This window comes from Lissotriton helveticus, chromosome 2_1 (genome assembly GCF_964261635.1).
Source record: "Lissotriton helveticus chromosome 2_1, aLisHel1.1, whole genome shotgun sequence".
Taxonomy (NCBI): Eukaryota; Metazoa; Chordata; class Amphibia; order Caudata; family Salamandridae; genus Lissotriton; species Lissotriton helveticus.
Window position 1 is genome coordinate 444,343,955 of NC_136059.1, and position 20,811 is coordinate 444,364,765.

At 45.2% G+C, this 20,811-nt stretch overlaps 1 protein-coding gene across 5 annotated transcripts in view; it reads right to left on the minus strand.

Annotated features, from left to right (window-relative positions):
• ARL15 (ARF like GTPase 15) overlaps positions 1-20,811 on the minus strand; it is a 1,581,679-nt gene that overhangs the window by 1,029,381 nt on the left and 531,487 nt on the right. For all 5 annotated transcript variants that reach the window (XM_078675074.1, XM_078675073.1, XM_078675071.1 and 2 more), the window contains one exon: positions 10,203-10,347. In XM_078675074.1, coding sequence (XP_078531200.1) covers positions 10,203-10,347 — 145 coding nt within the window. The remainder of the gene's footprint in view (positions 1-10,202; positions 10,348-20,811) is intronic.

The following is a 20,811-nucleotide window of genomic DNA, read 5'->3' on the forward strand; positions in this document are numbered from 1 at the left end:
ATATGTTTAAAATCAAAATGGGCACAGCTCCACAATACTTACTATTCCTTGTATATCCCTACACTCCCACTCGCCATCTACGATCTACAACGAAGGGAAATTTTACTGTACCTAGAATCAAACTCTCCAGGATAGGAGTAGATCTTTCTCATACCTGGGTCATTCACTGTGGAACTCTCTCCCCCATGACATCTGCAAAGAAACCATCTACACATGTTTTCGCAGATCCCTTAAGACCTGGCTATTCAACCAATAACTATGTCTATCTGTATAAATTAACTATTACCTGCACTCAGCCGGTCCAGCGCTGGGAAACTCTTTTTGGGTAGCTGTCACGCTCTACAAACTCAATAATTAAATACATAAAATAAATTGTTCTGCATTCTGTCCATCAATTGCTCTTGTGCATTTGTCACCCCGAGTGGGACGGGTATGGCCAGACGTGGGTCTCATGCTCTCCAAGCCACTGGAGTCAAGCTATCCTTGCTGATGAGGGGTAAAAACCCGAAACAGGTCCTAGGATGCTTGTCTCCAGTCCAGGGAGGACCTGGCCTGGCAGTTCAGGCTGGACTGTTCCCATTGGGTGCAGGTTCAAGACTGATTTGCATATGGCTGTGTTCAAACTGAAATGGCATGGGGAACAAAAAACAATGGATTTAGGCCTAGATCTCTGTACTTGGGTGAATGTATGACATTGTTCAGCATTCTGTCCATCAATTGCTCTTTTTGCATTTGATGCTAGCCCACTTGGGTTAGGTGATATCCTTGCACAGCACAGTGGACACCTCAATACTCAAAGGCATATTGTGGCAAATTAGGTTTGGCCCAAACAGAACCTATTCACTCACAACCTGAGAAAGAAAGCTTAACTGTAGTATGGGCTTGTGGAGATTTCCATGTATTACTAACGGAAAACCTTTTACAATGGTAACTGATCATCAAGCTTTACTGACTGTATTTGGAAATCCAAAGGCCAAAATGCCTCCTCACATTGAACGATGGGGACTATGGTTACAAGATTATGATTAAGTCATTGTGCATCGTCCAAGGAAGGTTCAGAACACTACTGGCTTCTTTTCCAGAGTGCTTCTACAAGGTCATGGTACTCCATCCAAGACGGCTGAGGCCTATATCAACTTCACTGTAAAATCCAACACATCTGCTGCCATTCTTTTAGCACAGATGAACAAGTTACTTACCTTTGGTAACGATATATGTGTAAGAAACATTAGTTAGTTATAGATTCCTTACCTTAGAATTACCCCCAGGCATCAGACTGGATCCGGAAAGTTTTTCGTCAGCAGTACCTCTGCACGTCAGAAGGTGGCGTCATTCGGCTCCGCGTTCGTCGTTGGCGTGGTGTCGCTGGGATGGCGTCGCGGCAGCTACTTAGACGGCGCCCTCGCGCGCTGACGCAGTTCTATACACAACTTTCCACGCCAGAAACGCAGAGCCATGCAAGACACTGACCACTGGTGCACAAAACTAGGGCCCTGAAAGGATAACCTTAACCCTAGAAATCAGTTCACATAACTGGGAGGATGGGTGGGGCGCAAGGAATCTATAACTAACTAATGTTTCTCACAGAAATTTCATTACTGAAGGTAAGTAGCTTGTTCATCTGAAAGAAACACGTTAGTCATAGATTCCTTACCTTAGAATAGATACTCCAGCAATATCAACCCCGGAGGTGGGTCTGCGAACCAAGATCACATCAGAAAGTCCTGGAGAACAGACCGGCCAAAGAAGCTATCTCTCCGGACTTAACTGTCAAGACAGTAGTGCTTCGTAAAAGTGTGCAACGAAGCCCACGTAGCTGCCTGACAGATGTCATTCAGAGGAACGCCTCGTCCCGGGGCAGTGGTTGCCGCCATCGCCCTGGTGGAAGGGGAGCACAGCCCACTGGAGGCTCCTTCTTAGTCAAAGAATAGCAGGCTTTGATGCACAAAACGACCCATCGGGAGATAGTTCATTTGTGTACCGCCCCCTTTCTTAGTGCCCACGTACCAAACAAAGAGCTGGTCGTCCACCCGGAATTGTTTGGTGGGATCCAAATAAAAGGAAAGCACACGTTTTGGGTCCAGACGATGGAGCCTTTCTTCCTTCTTCGAAGAATGCGGAGGCGGAAAGAAAGTGAGCAAAGTGATGGTCTGCCCGATGTGTAAGGCAGTGACTACCTTGGGTAGGAAGGATGGACGAGTCCTGAGGACAACTTTGTCTGAATGCACAGATAGAAAAGGAGGCTTAGAAGAAAGCCCCTGGAGTTCACTCACCCGTCTGGCAGAGGTGATGGCCACCAGGAAAGCAGTTTTGAGAGTTAAGAGCCTCAGACGACAGTTGCAAACCGGCTCAAAGGGAGGGTAAATTAAATAAGATAAAACTAGGTTTAAGTCCCACAGAGGCATAACAAAAGGAATAGGAGGAAAGAGATGAGTTATACCTTTTAAGAAACGATTTACCACCGGGGACTTGAAAAGAGAATGCTGATCTGGAAGCCGAAGGAAGGCAGAGATGGCGAGTGATAGCCCTTGATAGTGCCCAGAGCAGAGCCCTGCTGGGCCAAAGAAAGAAGGAACATAAGAACCTCAGAAAGAGGGGCAGAGAGGGGATCCACAGCCTTTGGTGTGCCCCATGCCATAGATTTGCTCCATCGGCAGGCGTATACCGTCTTAGTGGAGGGACGCCTGGCTGTTAGAATTACATTGCAGACTTCAGAAAGCAGGTCGAAGGATGTCAACTGCCGACGCTCAATCTCCACGCAAGGAGGTGGAGGTTGGACAGGTTCGGGTGGAGGACCGTTCCCTGTTGCTGCGACAGAAGATCATCCCTAAGAGGCAGACGGGTCGGAGGATCTATGACTATGTTGAGCAGCTCGGGATACCAAACTCTCCGTGCCCAATCCGGAGCCACAAGAATGACTTGGGCCCAGTCGCGCCTGATCTTCTTCAGCACTCTGGGCAGAAGTGGTATAGCCGGAAAGGTGTGCAACAGACGCAACTCCACTCACAACGAAAAGCGTCACCTAGCGAGTGCCGCCTTGGAAATTCCAAAGCGCAGAATTGCTGACATTGAGCGTTCTCTTTGGTGGCGAATAGATCTAACCAAGGCTCTCCTCACTGTTGAAAGAGACCTTGCACCACCTCCGAGTGAAGACGCCATTCGTGATCCATCATGCACCTGTGGCTGAGTTCATCTGCCTTGGCGTTCAATGAACCTGACAGGTGTTGAACCACCAGGGATCTGCCCTGATGTTTCAACCATGTCTAGAGGCGGAGAGCCTCCTGACATAGGGTCCACGACCCCACCCGCCCTGTTTGTTGCAGTACCAGATGGTGGTGGTGTTGTCCGTGAACACCTGCACTACTCTTCCCCGGACAGAGGGAAGGAATGTCTTTAATGCAAGACGGATCGCCCGAAGCTCCAGAAGGTTGATGTGGAGCTCGGACTACGCCGGAGACCAGAGGCCTCTGATCTCTGCCTCTCCCATGTGGCCGGGATGCGTCTGTCACCACTGTGTGTTTTGGTTGGGTAAGGGAGAGGGATCTGCCGTTCACCCAATCCTGGTTCATGAGCCACCACTGCAATTGTCATGCAGTGCCCTCCGAGATCTGGACGCAATCTGACAGATTCCCCTGATGCTGCGCCCACTGGAACTTCAGGTCCCACTGCAGAGCCCGCATATGCCACCTGGCATGATCTACCTGCAGGATGTAGGAGGCCATGAGGCCCAGCAGCCTCAGGGTCATTCTGATCGGAATCATAGCCTGAATATCCTGGACTCACTGTTCAGGAGGATAGACCCGAAACTGCGTCGTGTCCAGAACCGCTCCAATGAAGAGGAGCTTCTGAGAGGGAATCAGGTGTGACTTCGGCACACTGATGGAGAACCGCAGCGAATGCGGATGTCGGCCGTAGTCTGGAGGTGGGAGAAGACTGCCTGGGGCGAGCCTGCCTTCAACAGCCAGTCGTCGAGATAGGGGAAGACTGAAACCCCTGATCTGCGGAGATGAGCTGCGACCAACGCCATCACTTTCGTGAACACCCGAGGGGCGCTGGTAAGGTCAAAGGGGAGCACGGTAAACTGATAATGCTTGTGGCCTACAGTGACCCGCAGGTAACGCTGGTGGGCCGGCTTGACGGGGATGTGAAAATAAGCATCTATCAAGTCAAACGCTACCATCCAATCTTCTGGGCCAAGGGCAGACAAGACCTGAGCAAGCGTCAACATCTTGAACTTCCCCTTCCGGAGGAAGCGGTTGCCGTTCCAGAGATCCAAGATCTGTCCAACATGATGGTGCGCCAGAGGGGGAGGTGATGGAGAATCCTGCCGCCCACTGGCATTTGATGGGCCTGAAATGTCGGACTAGGAAGGTTTGGAGGCTGCTGCAGAAGGGGGTTTTGGTGGACTGGCCCACCCGCTTGCCCCCGGAACCACGACGGTTGTTCCCAAGTCCCCAGCCACGCGAAGGTTGGGTAACTTGTTGCGGCCTGTGGCTGTGGGCGGGACGTAGTGGGGCACCCCTTCTGTAGCCACAAAAGGGGCAAAAAGCAGACTGCGCAGGGCGGGTGGAGAGGCCCAAGGACTTGCCCGTAGCCCGTGAGTTTGAAATGCTCTAGAGCGTTGTCTGCTTTGTCACCAAAAAGGCGACAGCCATCAAAAGGCATGTCCATCAAGGTGTTCTGAACATCCCCAGAAAAGCCAGTCTATCTCATCCAGGCGTAGCGACAAAGTGCTACTGATGTTGAAATTGTCTTGCCCAGAGAGTTGGCAGTATCCTGCCCACAACGGATGGTAAACTTTGCCGCATCCCTCCCGGTGTGGACAGCCTGGGAGAGCACTGCCCGGGCCTCCTTCGGACACTGAGGCAGCACCTGCACAACCGTATCCCACACAGAGTGGGAATAACATTCCAAGAGACATGCAGTGTTTACCGACCACCGTCCTAAGCTGGCGGAAGAGAAAATCTTCTCCCCAAGATGATCCAGCTTCTTGGATTTCCTTTCCGGTGGAGCGGTAGGAAATGCGCTCTTGGAAGTGTAGTCTTGGACCACCAAGCTCTCCGGGGTGTGGTGTTGGGAGAGTAAAGTGGGGTTGCCCGGAGCCGGGCGGTGGCGTAGGGCAATCATCCTGTCCACGGGAACACACGTATTGGGCCTGGACCACGTGCCCAAAAGGACGTCAGTAAGGGCCTCATTAAACGGCAGCAGGGGCCCGAAGAGCTCGCAGCCGGTTGAAGCACCTCTGTCAGGAAGTTAGTCCTGACCGCCACCGTTGGAAGCTCGAGGTTTGAGAGCCTCAGCCGCCCTACGCAACACCATGGCGTACACTGCTCCCTCCATCTGTAACCACGGTAGGAGGAGACAACATGCCAAGGTCAGGGGAGGTGCCGAAACCATTGGCATTCCCAAGTTCCTCTCTCCAGTCCTGTTCATCTAGCTTGTCAGTCGGAGGGTCACCTGACCCCTCCCAGTCCTCCTCCTCATCCTGTGGGTGCCATTCTGGTCGCAAAGGGACCCCAGGAGTGAACAGGGGCACAAAAACTCCGCTTAGCGCCGGATCCGGCATCGGGCGAGGCCGGTCTGGCTCCCGGTCCACGGCGGGATGGATGGCCGGGGTTAACGCCGGCCGGTGGGGCGACCGGCGTCGAATGCGGTATTGGTACCAGAGGAAGCGGCGACAGTAACGCTGTAATCAAGTCAACCGGTGCCGATCCGTCTGGATCCAGGCCTGGATACATGGGGGGCCTGCGGAGTCAGAGCTGTCAGCTGAGAAGGCCTCGGTCCCCCAACCGAGCCTGCGGGACCCGAAGGCACGCCAATGGTTTCAGGCCGCCCAAAGATAGCATGCATCGCCTCGTAGAATGTACAAAGCTGGGGGGAGTTGCTCCGGGTCCCGGGAAGGGAGGGGATGGAAACACGGTGTTGACTCTTCGGGCTCTGCACGCGGAGCTGCGGGAGGGGCACCACCCGCTTCCCTTGTCGGGTCGGACGACCAACGAGAAGTCAAAGAGCTACAAAGCTTCTTCGACTTCATCTTATGCTTCGACTTACCAGGCCCCAAATGCGAAGACTTCGATGACTTGGACGAATGGTAGTGGCTCCGCGACCGCCCCCTCGACCTCCCTCGCGACTGGGACCTCGAACGGCACGTAGCCGACTGTCGGCGCTCAAGCAGCTTTCAGGACCACTCCTGCAAAGACTTCGGCGCCATTGACCGGCAGTTGGAGCACGACTTAGGGTCGTGGTCGCGCTCCAGGCAAAAGAGGCACACGTGGTGCGGATCTGTCACCGACATCAGTCGGTTACAGGAACCGCATGCCTTGAAGCCGGGCATCCCTTATGCACCAGGAGTCGAAGACTCAAAAAAGAAGTCAACAAAAGTCGAGAAAAAAGTCAGTCAAAAAGAGTCTGGAGGTACCGTTTTTCCCGGATCTGCGCTGGCTGGCGCGGAAAAAGAAAGAACTGAGGTCAGCACGCGAGGGCGGCGGCTAAGTAGGTTCTGCAACGTCATCCTGGCGACACGATGCCAACGACTAACGCGGAGCCGACCGATGCCACCTTCCCACGCGCCGAGGTACTGCTGACGAAAAACTTTCCGGATCTAGTCTGAAGCCTGGGGGTAATTCTAAGGTAAGAATCTATAACTAACGTGTTTCTTTCACATTATCACTGCGACGAGTCGTAGGTGACGTAATGGTCATCCTTGACAGATGTAGAGGGTGGAGACAGCCTTGACCCAGAGGAAAGCTTAGGTGACCTCTGTGAAGGGTCAGAAACCTCATGGGAAGATTTATGGTATTTACTTCCCTCACTTGAAGAGCGGTCATGAGATCTAGCTCTCTTGCTAGAAGTAGAGCCTTGGTCTTCCTCCTCAGCTGAAGAGGATTTAAACAATAAAAGCAGTCTTGCCTCTCTATCCCTAAGGGTCTTGGTAGGGAAAGTTCGGATAAAGGCAATAAATGCAGTCCTTATGTTGATCATTAACATGGACCCTCTTCTTATCACAGGTCCTGTATGGTTTGAAAAGAGCTTTTTTGTCAGACATTCTGAAGAGTTAAAGAGAAGAAAGTGAGTGGCACTTAGGGAGAGTCCCTTCCACATGACGTGCGGTGAAAATATGAGGGGAACTGCATCTGCTGAGAGTGTTCTAGAGGGTGCTGGTAGCTGATTGGTTAGAGCTGACTTTTGGTTCATTTTACTATAAGTATGTAGCTAGGCTACTAAGCTTTAGGCCTTAGGCTTTTTCTTTTAGCCTACTACTATTATTGATTTATGGGACTACTTTTTAAATTTACTTTGGGACTCCCGCCTCGGCGACTGGGAATGATTTTGGCATGTGAATCTATAAAAGATACCCCAATACTGGATAAGTATATAATTACACATCAGTCATGGAACCAACATTCTTGACCACTCACCAGTGATGGTGACTATCAAAAGTACAAACATGTCAAGGATGAACTGTCCATAACTCAGGAAGGAGTTCTATTACAAGGTTCGAGAATCCTGATTCTTGCGAGTCTGAGATAGAAAATAATTGAGGTAACCCATAAAGGACATTGTGGAACTGTTGCCAAATAACAAGCTCTCCTAGACAAGAGTTTGGTTTCCTTACCTTGATGACAGGGTTGAAAAGGGATTAAAGGCCTGTCACTTATTCAACTGCCTTTCTACAAAAGTTATTTGCCACACCGTGAACATGTCAGAACTGCCAAAGAATGAAAAGTAGAGAATAGCCATTGACTTTTTCAGTCCACTTGACTATGGACATCATCTATTGGTGATTATGGATGAATACTCACGATTTCCACTAATTGCAGCTCTTTCATCGACAACTCAAGCACGAGTCATTGAAATACTAGATGCCTTTGTTGTGGCATGGGGTGTTCCAGCCATAGTGATGTCTGACAATGGCCCGCCTTTCAATAGTCAAGAGTTCAGAGATTTATTGGGAGCATTAGAAAATAAAGCGTCAAAAGAGCAAGCCTTTGCAGTAACAAGCCAACTAACTTATTGAGCATTTTATGAGTAAGCAAAAAAAGCTGTGCAGTGTGCAACTCTTGAGATGCTCAATTTGAAAACTGTATTGTAGTCTATCTTTAGACTTATCGTTTAACACCCCACTTGACCACAGGTAAACGCCCTGCAACTTTGATGGTCAAGAGAGCAATAAATACCAAGTTACCTCAATGACGAATCAGAGAAAGAAAGATGAGATGACAACTCATGAGAAGGACTTGATTAACCAACAAAACATGAAATTGTATGTTGACAAAAGATGACATGCAAAGAACATTGTCTTTAACAGAAGAGATCCAGTGCTCGTACAACACAAGCAGAAAAGAAAATCTGATACTCCTTTTGATGTGGTACCTTTACAAGTGGCGTCTAATAAGGGACACATGGGAAGTCTATTACCCAATACTCTTTTCATTTCAGGCACTTGACCAATTGTTCATCAGATCTGATAGTTGAAAGAGAGTCTGGGTCTGAAACATCAGCAACTGCTGTTGCTTTTACACCAGTGATGCAGATCCTGGACATCGGTGATGACAACTTCCAGTTTTCCAGAACAAGAACAGGTCGAACAATTAAAGCACCAAGAAGACTGATTGAAGAGATTTGAATATATATGTCAATCTATATCAATATTTTGTAAAAACTGTAAGTTTTTGTTAAACAGAGAGGGAGATGTAGTGTCTTGGGGATTAGAAATGATGGAACCCTTTTACCTCTAGATGGACTACATAGAACTGTGAGGTAATTGTTAGAGCAAAATGCACTGATGCCAAGTTTAGAATGTTGAATTTGCAGTTACACACAGAAGAATAAAAACGTGTATTACTGAGCTTCGCTTATGGTGTAGTCCTTGGCGGGTACCCAGGCTGGGGAGGACGCTACACACCTCATACGCAGTAGCTCACAACCAGTTAATGTTGCCACTCAAATGCTTTTTACTGCATGATAGTAGAGAGTCACATCAGAAAAATGTTAAACATTAAGGGTCATATCTGGATGATTTCAGTGTGGTATAGTATAACCTACTCCAATGAAGTACATAATGGCGATGTTAAACTTCACCTTGGAGTTGTGTGCTTGTATAAAGCACTCAGCATGCAGTCCCAGGCATTAAACGGCACTGAGGTCCTCAGTTTTAATATCCCTATACTCTAGTGGAGATAAATGCTTTTACAAATTAATGAGGACACATACACACAGCCGCACACTCCACAAACTCAGAATAATATAAATATTGTAACTCTTATTCCTGTTTAAAGTGTATAGTATAATAGTTACTCTGAATGTTTCACCCACGTTAAAAAAACATTAAATAACAAAAAATCAATAAGCATGTACAATCTAAATGATAAAATGGAATCAACATAAAACTATGATTCTTACGAAAGGATCCAGATCTGATATTCAGTGAAATTTTCATATGGTCTAATTAGTTGTAAATCTTTTTTGGAAAAAAGAACACTTAAATCAAAAGCAGTTTCCTTCATCTGCCTCTTTCAGTTCAATGGTTGATCTTCTGGCTTGTCATGTTTTCCACCAGTCTCTCTTCCCACTAGTCATGCCGGGTTGCCGCACTCCCTAAAGATGTCCTCCTCTCCCAGTTACCACATCATCCCATCTGTTTATCTCCCAGAATGTTGTGTTACTTCTTTATGATGTTTAGAAATTCTGAATTGGGGCAGTGAATGTACACCCATCTTTAGCATTTGCCTAGAAGACTGACTGAAATTTAGTTCCTCGAGGACAAATCCATGTGTTGTGTTCTTCACCGCTGGAAATTAATTTGCTGAAAGTCATTGACTCATATAAATACAGTTTATCCCCACCCCTTTGAGTACTTAAGTTTAGCCATGGGGACCACAAAATTATTTTTATTTGTTCCTAATGCAGGAAGAGCAAAATCTTGAGCAAAACTAGAAGTGCAGTTGGACTGGATCAGGAAGATGTGCCACCCCACCACCATTTGCATTAGGAGGTGTCAGGGATTCCTAGTGGTAAAGCAAGCGTTATGAGAAAATTAGTTCAATAAATGAAGACAATATTACACAAAATTCATGATAGACACCCTTTCGATAAAGAGAGAACAAGGAAAGAATTGAAACACAGTCCCTTCATTTAAGTGAGTAGAAATATTTGTTTTAACTCCCATCATTAGGAGACAAAGATTAAACATTTGACTGTACCTGTAGTAGGCACTATGTTGTCTGCACTTTCCGAGCACAGTTGCGAGAGTAGACTTGACTTGCCAGCACCAGTAAGGCCTATACAAACCACATCATACTCTGGGCGCGGAGGCGGTGGTCCCTTGCAGCAAAGCGCTCTAAAACACTGCCAATAAAAAAAACACACACGAAATTAGCAGAGCTTCCTTCTAAAACTAATTTCAGTTAACACAATATCTTAATTCCATCTGACTATTACTTTGGACCATAAAATCAGTGGCACAGAAAAACAAGTAAAGATTCTTAAACCCCCGCCCATAATAAGCGCACCAGTGTATGGTGTTGTAATGCAAGGAAGGGCTGGAATCCTCAATTCATACCACTATGCCGAATCATAAAATGGTTATTGTGACTTTTCTCTCCAGAATGGGGTATAACCACACATATCCGGATATTGGGTCCATTTCTGGGTAACTGTCCCCAGTACCGTGGAGAAAACCACTCACATTTTTTGCCTGCTTAGAATAGGCAGAAAGTGTCAGCAGGAGGACTGCCGGAATGGGATAGTGGGAAGGGTGTAGGGTCAGGAAGTCCTTCAGCAGGTCTGCTTCCCCCTTGCTGCTTCTGGAGTTGTGGTGGAGCCAGGCTGTGTGTGCTGCTGCCTGCAGCAAACACAGGGAGATGATGGACGGAGCGCCGAAACTTTTCAGACATTCACCCCCAGTCACAGATCTGTGTCGAATCCATCATTGTTCTTTAGCTCACTTTGCCAACCCAGTTCAGACCCAGCTATATGGAAATGATTTTTGACCCTGTGCCTCATGGGAACAGTCCACCTGAATTGTCAAGCCAGGTCTTCCCTGGACCGGAAACAAGCATCCTGGGACCGGTTTCAAGTTACCATCCCTCATCAGCCAGGCTAGCTTGAATCCAGTGGTAAAGTGAGGAAGGGGCCTACGTCTGGGCATACCCTGCCAACTTAGGGCAATCTCCTTGTGTTTGCTTTGTTTGCCCCAAGTTGGCAGGGTATGCCCAGACTTGGGTCCTTTGCTCACTTTGCCACTCGATTGAAACTAGCCTGGCTGTTGAAGGGTGTTTCTCCGAAACAGGTCCCAGGATGCTTGTTTCTGGTCCAGGAAAGACCTGGCTTGGCAGTTCGGGTAGACTGTTCCAATCAGGCACAGGGTCAAGACTGATTTGCATATAGCTGAGTCTGAACTGGGGTGGCAAAGTGATCTAAAGAACAATGATGGTTTTAACCCAGATCTGCGACTGGGGGTGAGTGTCTGAAAAGTGTCAGCGCTACGTCCATCATCTCCTTGTGTCTGCTGCCTGCAGCCCCTGTCACGTTAAATAGGGTACAGTGCCTTTAGCTCCTGAATTACAGGGTCTGGAATTTGAGGACCCCACAATTCGAGGCCCTGAAACACTCAGAATTTATGGTGGCAGAATTTCACCCAGAGTTATCGCTCTGGCTGAAATCACACTTCTTATAATGAGGGCCTTAATGATTGACAGTACGCTCCCCATTAGTTAGTGCTTGAACAATCCACTTCCTGCCCTGATGAAATTCTCAGTAGTTGATCTCCCGGATACTGCGGTTGAAACAATTATGTTGCACTGTCTGTAGTATGTTTATCTAGGGACCTGTATCGATACTCCTATTTCTGACCCTTGTCCGGTTATTATTCACTAATGTCCATACAACGGCACAGAAACCCGTTCTCAGATTAAGTCATAGCGCATGCTGTCACATTGAGCAAGCACTATTCCTCCAGCCCCCTAGAAAGCACACCGAGTTCTCTAAACAAACCAAGCCTCCAGCAAACCTGGGAAATCCCCGCTGCTATTGTTTTGATTTCGTTCGAGAACTCCTGTAAAGAATGTAAGAACGACCAGTTCTTAATGACATCTTTTATTGACGTCTTATGTCCATCCTTACGTCAAACCCGGCACCTCTCAGGTATAAATATACCGACACTGCCCTAAGTAAAGACACGGTGGTGATGAGCTTGGAGCAGTGACTACTTGCCGGAGAGCCCAGCTGATGCAGGAAGCCCACGGACGCTGCCCCTCCCTCCTGACGCGCTGAGAGAGACGCTGCCTTTTCTCCTGCCGAGAAATCCAGCTTCCAGCGTTTCCAACTTGCCCTTGCGGGTGATTGGGATACCGAGTCCTGAGACAGAGATACCAGCCCTCCTACCTTCTAAATCCCAGGTACTGAACTGACTAACCCCTTACAGAGAATTCTTGAGTCAGATTCTTGGCAAAACAAACTTAACTTAAACTGCTACTTACTTACTCCCTCCCACGTATTAGGCGTAGGTCAGGTACACCGGGGTAGGCATAGTTAGAAGCACCAGTTGAGTACGATTAGTCAATGTATATATGTATGTATATCTTTTATCCATTTTAAAGTATCATATGGCTAAGAAACCATATCAATGCTTTTACAGTATTATTTTATAATCCTGCTTTTACTGTATGCACTTTACTTAACCTTAAGTATTGCTACTATAGCGATTCATTTCTCTTGTATGAGAAAAAGAGACTGATCAATAAATAACACCTTTTATTGAACACGCCCATCTCTTCTTTCTCTACAATCTGGTGGAACTAAGTATGCACGTACTGACTGAGTAAAATAGTTGTCTTTTGTTTTCACAGGACTCTAGAGATATACTCTTGATTAGGGAGAGCAAAGTTGTCATGTTCTATGGTTGTCAGAAACTAAATCCCTTCTTGTCCATCCAGGGAGGTTAAACTCCTCCTCGCCTATTCGAGAAAGTTTCTAGTGAACTCTGAGCTAGCTGGCACATAAAACTTAAGTCTAATATCGTCAGTAGAAGACCTAGTTAACCTCTGTCCTACGTCTATACTATTGAAGATATTATTCCAATGCGCAGAGCCTATTGGGATAATAGGAACTACACTACATGTCGAGAATAGACCACATGGGTATGACACCCCATGCATCATCTAGACACTGCAACTAACAAACTATTGATCGGTCATGGGGAGCGTTTAGAACGTATGTTTTTGTTGATGTATTAATGATATTGTACGAAAGTTATTATTAAAACATCTTCTTATGTAATCTTTTAAAACATTAGTCATAATCCAAAACATTTCATAAGTTTTGAGCATAAAGATCGTGCCAGACACACCCAATGTTAGATTGGATTGCCTGGTGCCCTACAGTGGACAATAGTTGAATGAGTTACCAGGTGGACCAGAATAAATCCTCGTGAAATGGTGGACAAGAGTGAACAACGGTGGAATGTGATACGTGCTTGCCACAGCCTACAATATTAGGGGATACCAGGTGGACCATAGTAAACTATGTGGAATAGATTAGTTACATGGTATACTGGAGTGCACCATTACAGAATGGTTTACCTAGTGGCCAAAGTACACAATAGTTGAATGATTTGCTTCATGAACAGAAATAAACAAAGTTGGAATGGGTGTCCTAGAGGTTGGGAGTGTACAAATGTGAAACTAGTTGTCTGGTGTCAGTGGTGTAAGTGGTTACATGGTAGAAAGGAGCGATCAATAGTGGAATGGATATTCAGATGTATTAGAGAGTACTTTGGTGTAATGGGTTAGTTAGTGATATTGAATGCACAAGTATGGAATGGGTTACCAGGTGGATCGGAGTTCTCAGATAAATTAGTTACCTGTCAGCCTAAAATGAGCAATGGTGAAATGAGTTAAATGGCTGAGAAAAATTGACAATGGTGAAATGAGTTACCTGGCAAACAAGAAAACAAAATGATGGAATTCATTTATTAAACTATAATGGTACCTATTGAACCTTGTAAGAACTTCTAAGCAACAATATCCTGTCAAGAACGCAGGCATGCTTAGTGAGCTCAACCGATATGGAAACACAATGAATCCAGAGTTCAGTAGTAGTTTAGCTTGTATTAGTAATTCACGACAGCTAACTCTACAATATTGTCAAACATAACCTATCATCTATAGCAGGTATTCAAGGTTAGAACTAGATTTTTTTCCATAAGTTGTCACATTAGCGGTTAATTTTACGATTTAAAGTATGTAAAATTACTTTCGCAGTTACTAGTTCACAAGCGCAGATGGTTAACAAAAAGTAAACAAGATGAACATGTTATTTTCCCTACTTATATTATAACCATCACTTTAAATAAAAGGAAAACAAGTATGACTCTTTTATTTCTTTAGCCACTTGAATTAACTAACTCCTTCGAGTCTCATGACGAGCTCAGCTCGTCATGAGCCACGGTGCTCGTGTGCTCATGACGAGCTGAGCTTGTCATGACCGTTAGTGCTGTGCAAGGGTTCTAAAGGAACGGGTGTGGTCATGACGAGCTGAGCTCGTCATGAGCACACGACCACTGTGGCTCATGACGAGCTGGCTCGTCATGAGCACAGGGGCGCTGTGCGCGCCCTCCTGCCCCCCAGCACAGCAGGGGAATTTGCCCAGCTGTGAAGGGGCTAAACATAGGACTGTAATGAATAGTTTGTTCGATAAACCAACATGCTGATTACTAAGTTGAAGAAAACATTGACAAAAACTAGTCCAGGTATTTTTGTATAACTTGAAAAGCAAAAAATAAACAAGTCAACGCTGCCTGAAGCTTGGCGTTCAAACTTCACAGACTTGGTACTGAGTCCCAGGCGGGACGCTAGAAAAGCAACACTACAAAGGTATTGCAAATCCTGCATGAACTCAAACAAGAAGAGAATTAGGGGATTGGGAGCTAGTTTATTTTCTGTATCCACCACGATCCAGGCAGGAAGGAGGAACGGAGAGTTTACAGTAGTATTCAACAGGGAAGCCTGGGGTCTTACCAAATTTCAAATCTAAAATGGCCACCTGAATCTCACCTTCAGTGATAATGGAGTCTAAGGCTTACCGTTGGGGTGGGCTCAATGGGAAAGTGGGACATTAGAAAACAATGGCTGGGCCAGCTCAGAGACATGCAGAGGCTGACTGGTATAGAGTGTCTCATACTAGTCTTCATATACAATTGCTGTGGCCTCAACAGTCGTAACCGAGGACCTAAAAGCATTGTTGACAGACAGAATGAGTTGGGAGCTCACATTCCTGATAGCCAACCTATAGAGAAGCATACTGCTTTTGTCCCCATATTCATATACCCATTGGGTGGAGGCTTGCCAACACCGGCAGGCTTCATGGAAGGTTAAATGCCGAGTGACACCCTGTCAATTTCGAATTTTCATGTCAGGGATTCAATCTCTTCAGTTTTTGCTGCAGTCTCCATCTGGAGGATGCAGGATTCAAGTGGCATTGTGCGCTAGGGTCTACCTTGTCTATACGCTTGAGGTATGCTTTACCTCCACCACGGATAGTGGGTGCACTTGCCATCCATAATATGCCCGCCCTATGGACCGTCCCCTCAATTGTCTCGAAATAGGATTGTAGATCCTCAGAGAGGTAGTCCAAGAGACCTTCGTCCATGAGGAACTAGTCGTCCAAATGCAACATAGGCCTTATATGCCGCACTTGTACCCTGAAGTGGAGCGGCAGAGGCATGATCTGAGATACCGCAATGGAGCCAATCAACAGCCGAAGTGGAGGACATGTCTGCGATTGGAAGAAATATGTGTCATAGCTTTTGTGGATGCAGAAGTGTGAGTATAAGCCATTCTCTGCAAGTGCCACACCCACCAAATCAGAGTCTTTAATAGTCCGTCCAGGATCCAAGAGTCTTGGAGAGAGCTTGTGAAGCGGGGCCCGAGATGTCCATGTCAGGGTTTTGAATGCCATTAAAGTTTCCCTCAAGGACTAGCACTCCGTATGGTAATGCTGCTACCACCTCAGTAAGATGTTAAAGAGTCTGCCAATGTAAATTCGGAGGTTTATAGATGCTCAGCAGATTATAGGGTTTCCCCTCCAATGTCCCGACCAGTCCCACATAACGGCATTTGGGGTCATGTATGATCTGTGTGGCAACTAATGGCAAGTTTTTGTGTAGGACAATCGCCACCCCTCTAGAACCTTTACTGAAGCCAGAGTGGTAGACATGGCAAACCTGCGCAGGCAAAGTATTTAAGCCGTGCCTGGCAAGTTTGGCTGCATTTACAGCAGGCCGAACTTATGAGGAAATTGCTCTCTTTTAGCCTGTACTTTGCAAACAAAAAAGGCAGTAGTCGGAAGACTGCCAAAGTAACTCTTGTTTTAATATTGATGAGCGGGTGCATATAATCAGAGCACTACGATGGCTATGACAAGAGTTGACATCGTACACAGATATGAAAGGTTATTTATATGAGGCACGAACTTGGGCTGTGCAAAATGTTTACAGAAGGAACAATCCTTGACTAGGTAACAAGGTTAAGTTTTGTTTAAGATTCTCAAATCCTGACAGACAATCGAACAAACGAGCACAAACATCAGCGGACATTGCTGGTTCCTTAATACAGTGGCAGACAATGGAACAAACGGGTATAAACATTACAGTGGAAATTGCTTTTTTCTTCTTATACAAATGGCAGGCAATTGAACAATCACGTATAAACATTGCTACATTAGCCTCAGACGGGCAAAGAGCAGGTGTGTCAACATCGCGTGTGTAAAGACACAAGCAAAACAAGTTTGTTTGGACTGACTTGGAACACATCAGAAAGGCACCAAAGTTTGTGATTCAATATCTCAGGAAAATACAAAATGGAAGAACTGATGTACAAAATAACAAATAAAAAGATGTTTTTCACACTTGGCTGTCGGTCACCGAACAGACAATGCCAGACATGGCTTAAATCATTTCCTACTGGATGCTCAGAACACATTCCTCTTTTTGATTGATGTATTTGTATTAATGGATAAGGTTTCATGGATGGTTCGCTTGGACTTCTGATTTTGATGATTTGAGATGTGTTAGACGATATGAAAGATATGCCTTCTCGTCAGATAATTTTTGAATAACTTGATTAATCCCTACGTTGCCGTAAGACAAAATTGGTGACCAGTACCTGTATACTCTTCTGGGTCCTGAAGAAGCCTTGTATAGACGAAACACGTTGTGAACCAAAATTGATCACCACTGCCGGTATACTTTTCTGGGCCCTGAAGAAGCCCTGTATAGGCGAAACACACTGGCTGCGTGTTTTCTGCTCACTTGTGAATAAAATAAAAAGCACACATAAAAAGAACATATACAAGTGGAGCAATAAATTGCGCTGTTCTTATTGGGCTATATTGGGACTATGCCCAATACTTTTGTTTGTTTGATTGTCTAATGAATGTAAATGCTTTAGTTACATTTAAAAAAATCACCCGCCTCATGTCCACTAAATCTAGGCGTTCTGCAAACGTTTGCAGTTTTAAAAATTGGGTTGAAGTTGTAAAAAGTCTGGGAAGCACTGCACTAGAACAAGTATGATTTCACAGATCTACATATATTTGTGCCACATGCCCAGTCTGCCCTGCCTCATCCTTGTAAGACCAGCGAACTTTGATGTGTTTACCTCCAAAAGTAGGCATTTAGCCACAGAAAGTAGGTCCGAGCTCGATTAGCTTAGGACAGCCCTGCGGCAGATGAAAAAGACAGGATGTTTCAATCAACCTGTGCAACAATATAGTCAGGGGAATAAAGCAAGCCCCTGAGGAGCATGAGGGGCCCAACACTCTGGGGCCCCCCTCATGCTTCAATGGGGGCCCAGTCATCCCAAGACCAATTAGCATCTGTGAGTAATGGGAGACATGGGGACCCTTCATCACATTCTGCTGGAGACCCCCATCATTTTGCTTTATGACATGAAATACGACGCTAACCATATAGCTATCGCATGTTTAACATCCTTTTGTATCCTGCACGACTAAGTGATCTTTGGTGTAAACACTGAAATCTGTGCTCATCAAAGTCTGAATAACTTAACTCAGGGTGGCATGGTTACTTTACTAGGTAGAATGTAATTTGTCATGCTTACGTCATTAATGGAATGGGGGCTATGTCATGCAGGGCTCGAAAAATCCACTCGACCGTGCGCATAAGCAAGCGAAATTTAACAAGGTCGAGCTGTTTTTAGGCCCTACTCGCCCTTTCTGGCAAGTAGGAAGACAAACTAACTTTTGTCCTGTCTGTAAAAACGGAGCAAAAATGACAAGATAAAAAGATTTAAAGGCATTTTTATTGCTCACAAAGGTAATGAGCAATAAAGATGCCTTTAAATCTTGTTATCTTGTCACATTTGCTCCGTTTTCAGAGACGGAGGGCAAGTCGTTTGCAGTTAGGTCGAGGAGGGGGGGCTATGTCATTGTAATCAAAAGTGTAGCTGGCGCACAACCTCTTCGCTTATTGATGCAAAACTTTTTCGTTTTGTTTAATAATTTTAAGGTGCTCCTCGGGTGGCGTCTTCCGTCCAGGAGACGTCTAATAATATCACGTAGTACTTCCAACCTAAATTAGTTGCATCCCCATGGGCACACCTGCGTTCCTGTAAATGGGACTCCAATGAAATTTATCACAGCAGGTTCTTTTCAAAAGTAATCCATTTATTCGATATCTAGTTCTTTGAAATTCTTTTCATTTCATTTCATCCAAAATATACTTTGCAAATTATTCCTTTTTTAATACAGCCTTTATGGCTCTTATGCATTTCGGGCTGAAAGTACTTCTTCAGGGAGCATCACTGCAAAAAGATCGTAGCACATATTATATTGATCTCATATTACCAAAAGACTAACAAAAATAAATAATCATACTACATCTCCAACTCGCAAAAATAAGATGTTTAAATAATTCATTGAATTTCAATATTAGCTATTCACGAGCTTCTAGTACTCGTCTGTGTGTTGTAACCATGTACGTTATCCACTCTGTGTGCGGTAGTGAAATCTAAATGTACTCCATGATATACAAACATTAGAATGTGAACATGCTCAGTGTTGTAGTGAAGACCAACCGCGTAAAACCGCGTTAAATCTCAACGTGTATCCAACTCTTAAATATGGTAAACTCACAGCATTGCGCACTCTCGATCGTCTTGTCCTACTTGTGAGAAGTCTACACATGTGCAGAGGTATACGCCCAAAGACGAAGAAATCGACCCTACACACAACAAACGGACACCTCTTCATCGGGAAGTGATAAAACAGACAGATCACAGACTGGCAGATCACAAACCACACATAAGGGACAGGGACCAGTACCAAATGAGCAATAACCATTAACAACAACCATAGCAACCACCAGTTCTTTTTTAGAACAAGGCCATCAAGAAAAAGGCGACCCAGGAGGGGAAAAAGACAAAGAACATCCCAACAAGAGAAGTACCCCAATGCTCAAGAAGGACAAGTAGAAAACAACAACGAAGGACAATTAGTTTTAAATATTTCAGATCATGTTTTGTCCTCGCATGAACTAAAACTATTACAAAAGGGAAAGTCATTTGTACCCCCAATACAAACTGACCAACTAGAGCTTGAAGTTAGTCTTTTCAAATTGATGAGGAAGTTACGTCTAAGACACTTTTTTGAAAATATACTACCGGACCAAAGGCCACAAGAACCAGACCAGGTAAGAGGTTCAAGAACTACCAGCACATACCAAACCCCTATCAGTCATAAAACCTTAGTCCTATTTGAGAATTTAGTTAAACATGATCTATCCAAACTTAACTACAATAGAAAAACAACAAAGAACATCACACAGGACCAAGATGCACTAAAAAGGATAACAAACAATGATACCATAAAATGCGTAAAAGCAGATAAAGGGGGTGCATTGGTAATAATGAACACATCTATGTATGAGGCCAAGGTAATGGAACATATATCTGATACGACGACTTACATGAAACTCAATGAGAACCCAACCACACAGTTTGCTGACGTACTAAAGAACACAGTCCAGAAAGCATTCGACACAGGAGTGATTAAAGAAAAGACAAAGAATTTTATTTTGAAATACAATCGAAGGAGCCAAATACTATACATGGTCTCAAAGGTCCATAAAAACTTGAGAGACCCACCATTAAGCCTGACAGTATCGACACGTGGAAGCCTCCATGAGCCAGTAGGCCAATTTCTAGACAAATATTTGCAACCAAGTGTGAAAAATATGAAAACATTTATAAAGGACACAACTGATTTTATATTGAAACTACATGAGATCAAGGATGATGAGAAGATGATATTTTGTACAGCGGACATAAAATCCCTTTACACTTCGATCCTGCTCCTTCAAGGTATTGAAGCCGTGGAACAAGACCGAGAACTGATCTGGAACTACCAATGCAAGTGTTTTTGATGGAGCTCATGTACTTTACCCTATATCAGAGTTACTTTAAATATGAAGAAGATTGGTATCTTCAACTAGCGGGCATTTCCATGGCCAATTGCGCTGTGCCGGTATATGCAAATCTGTTTATGCAGCAATTTGAAGAGGAACATATTCTATCAAAACCAGAATGGCAAAACAATATTAAACTACTTGTAAGATATATTGATGATGTCTTCATCCTGTGGAAAAATACGCAAAATGAACTAGAAAGAGCACTGCTGGGAGTAAATGATATAGACGATCGCATACAGTTCACCTGGGAAATTTCAGAAAACAAAATAACCTTCTTAGATGTGGAAATCACGTTAACTGACAAGGGTTTGGAAACCGATATATTC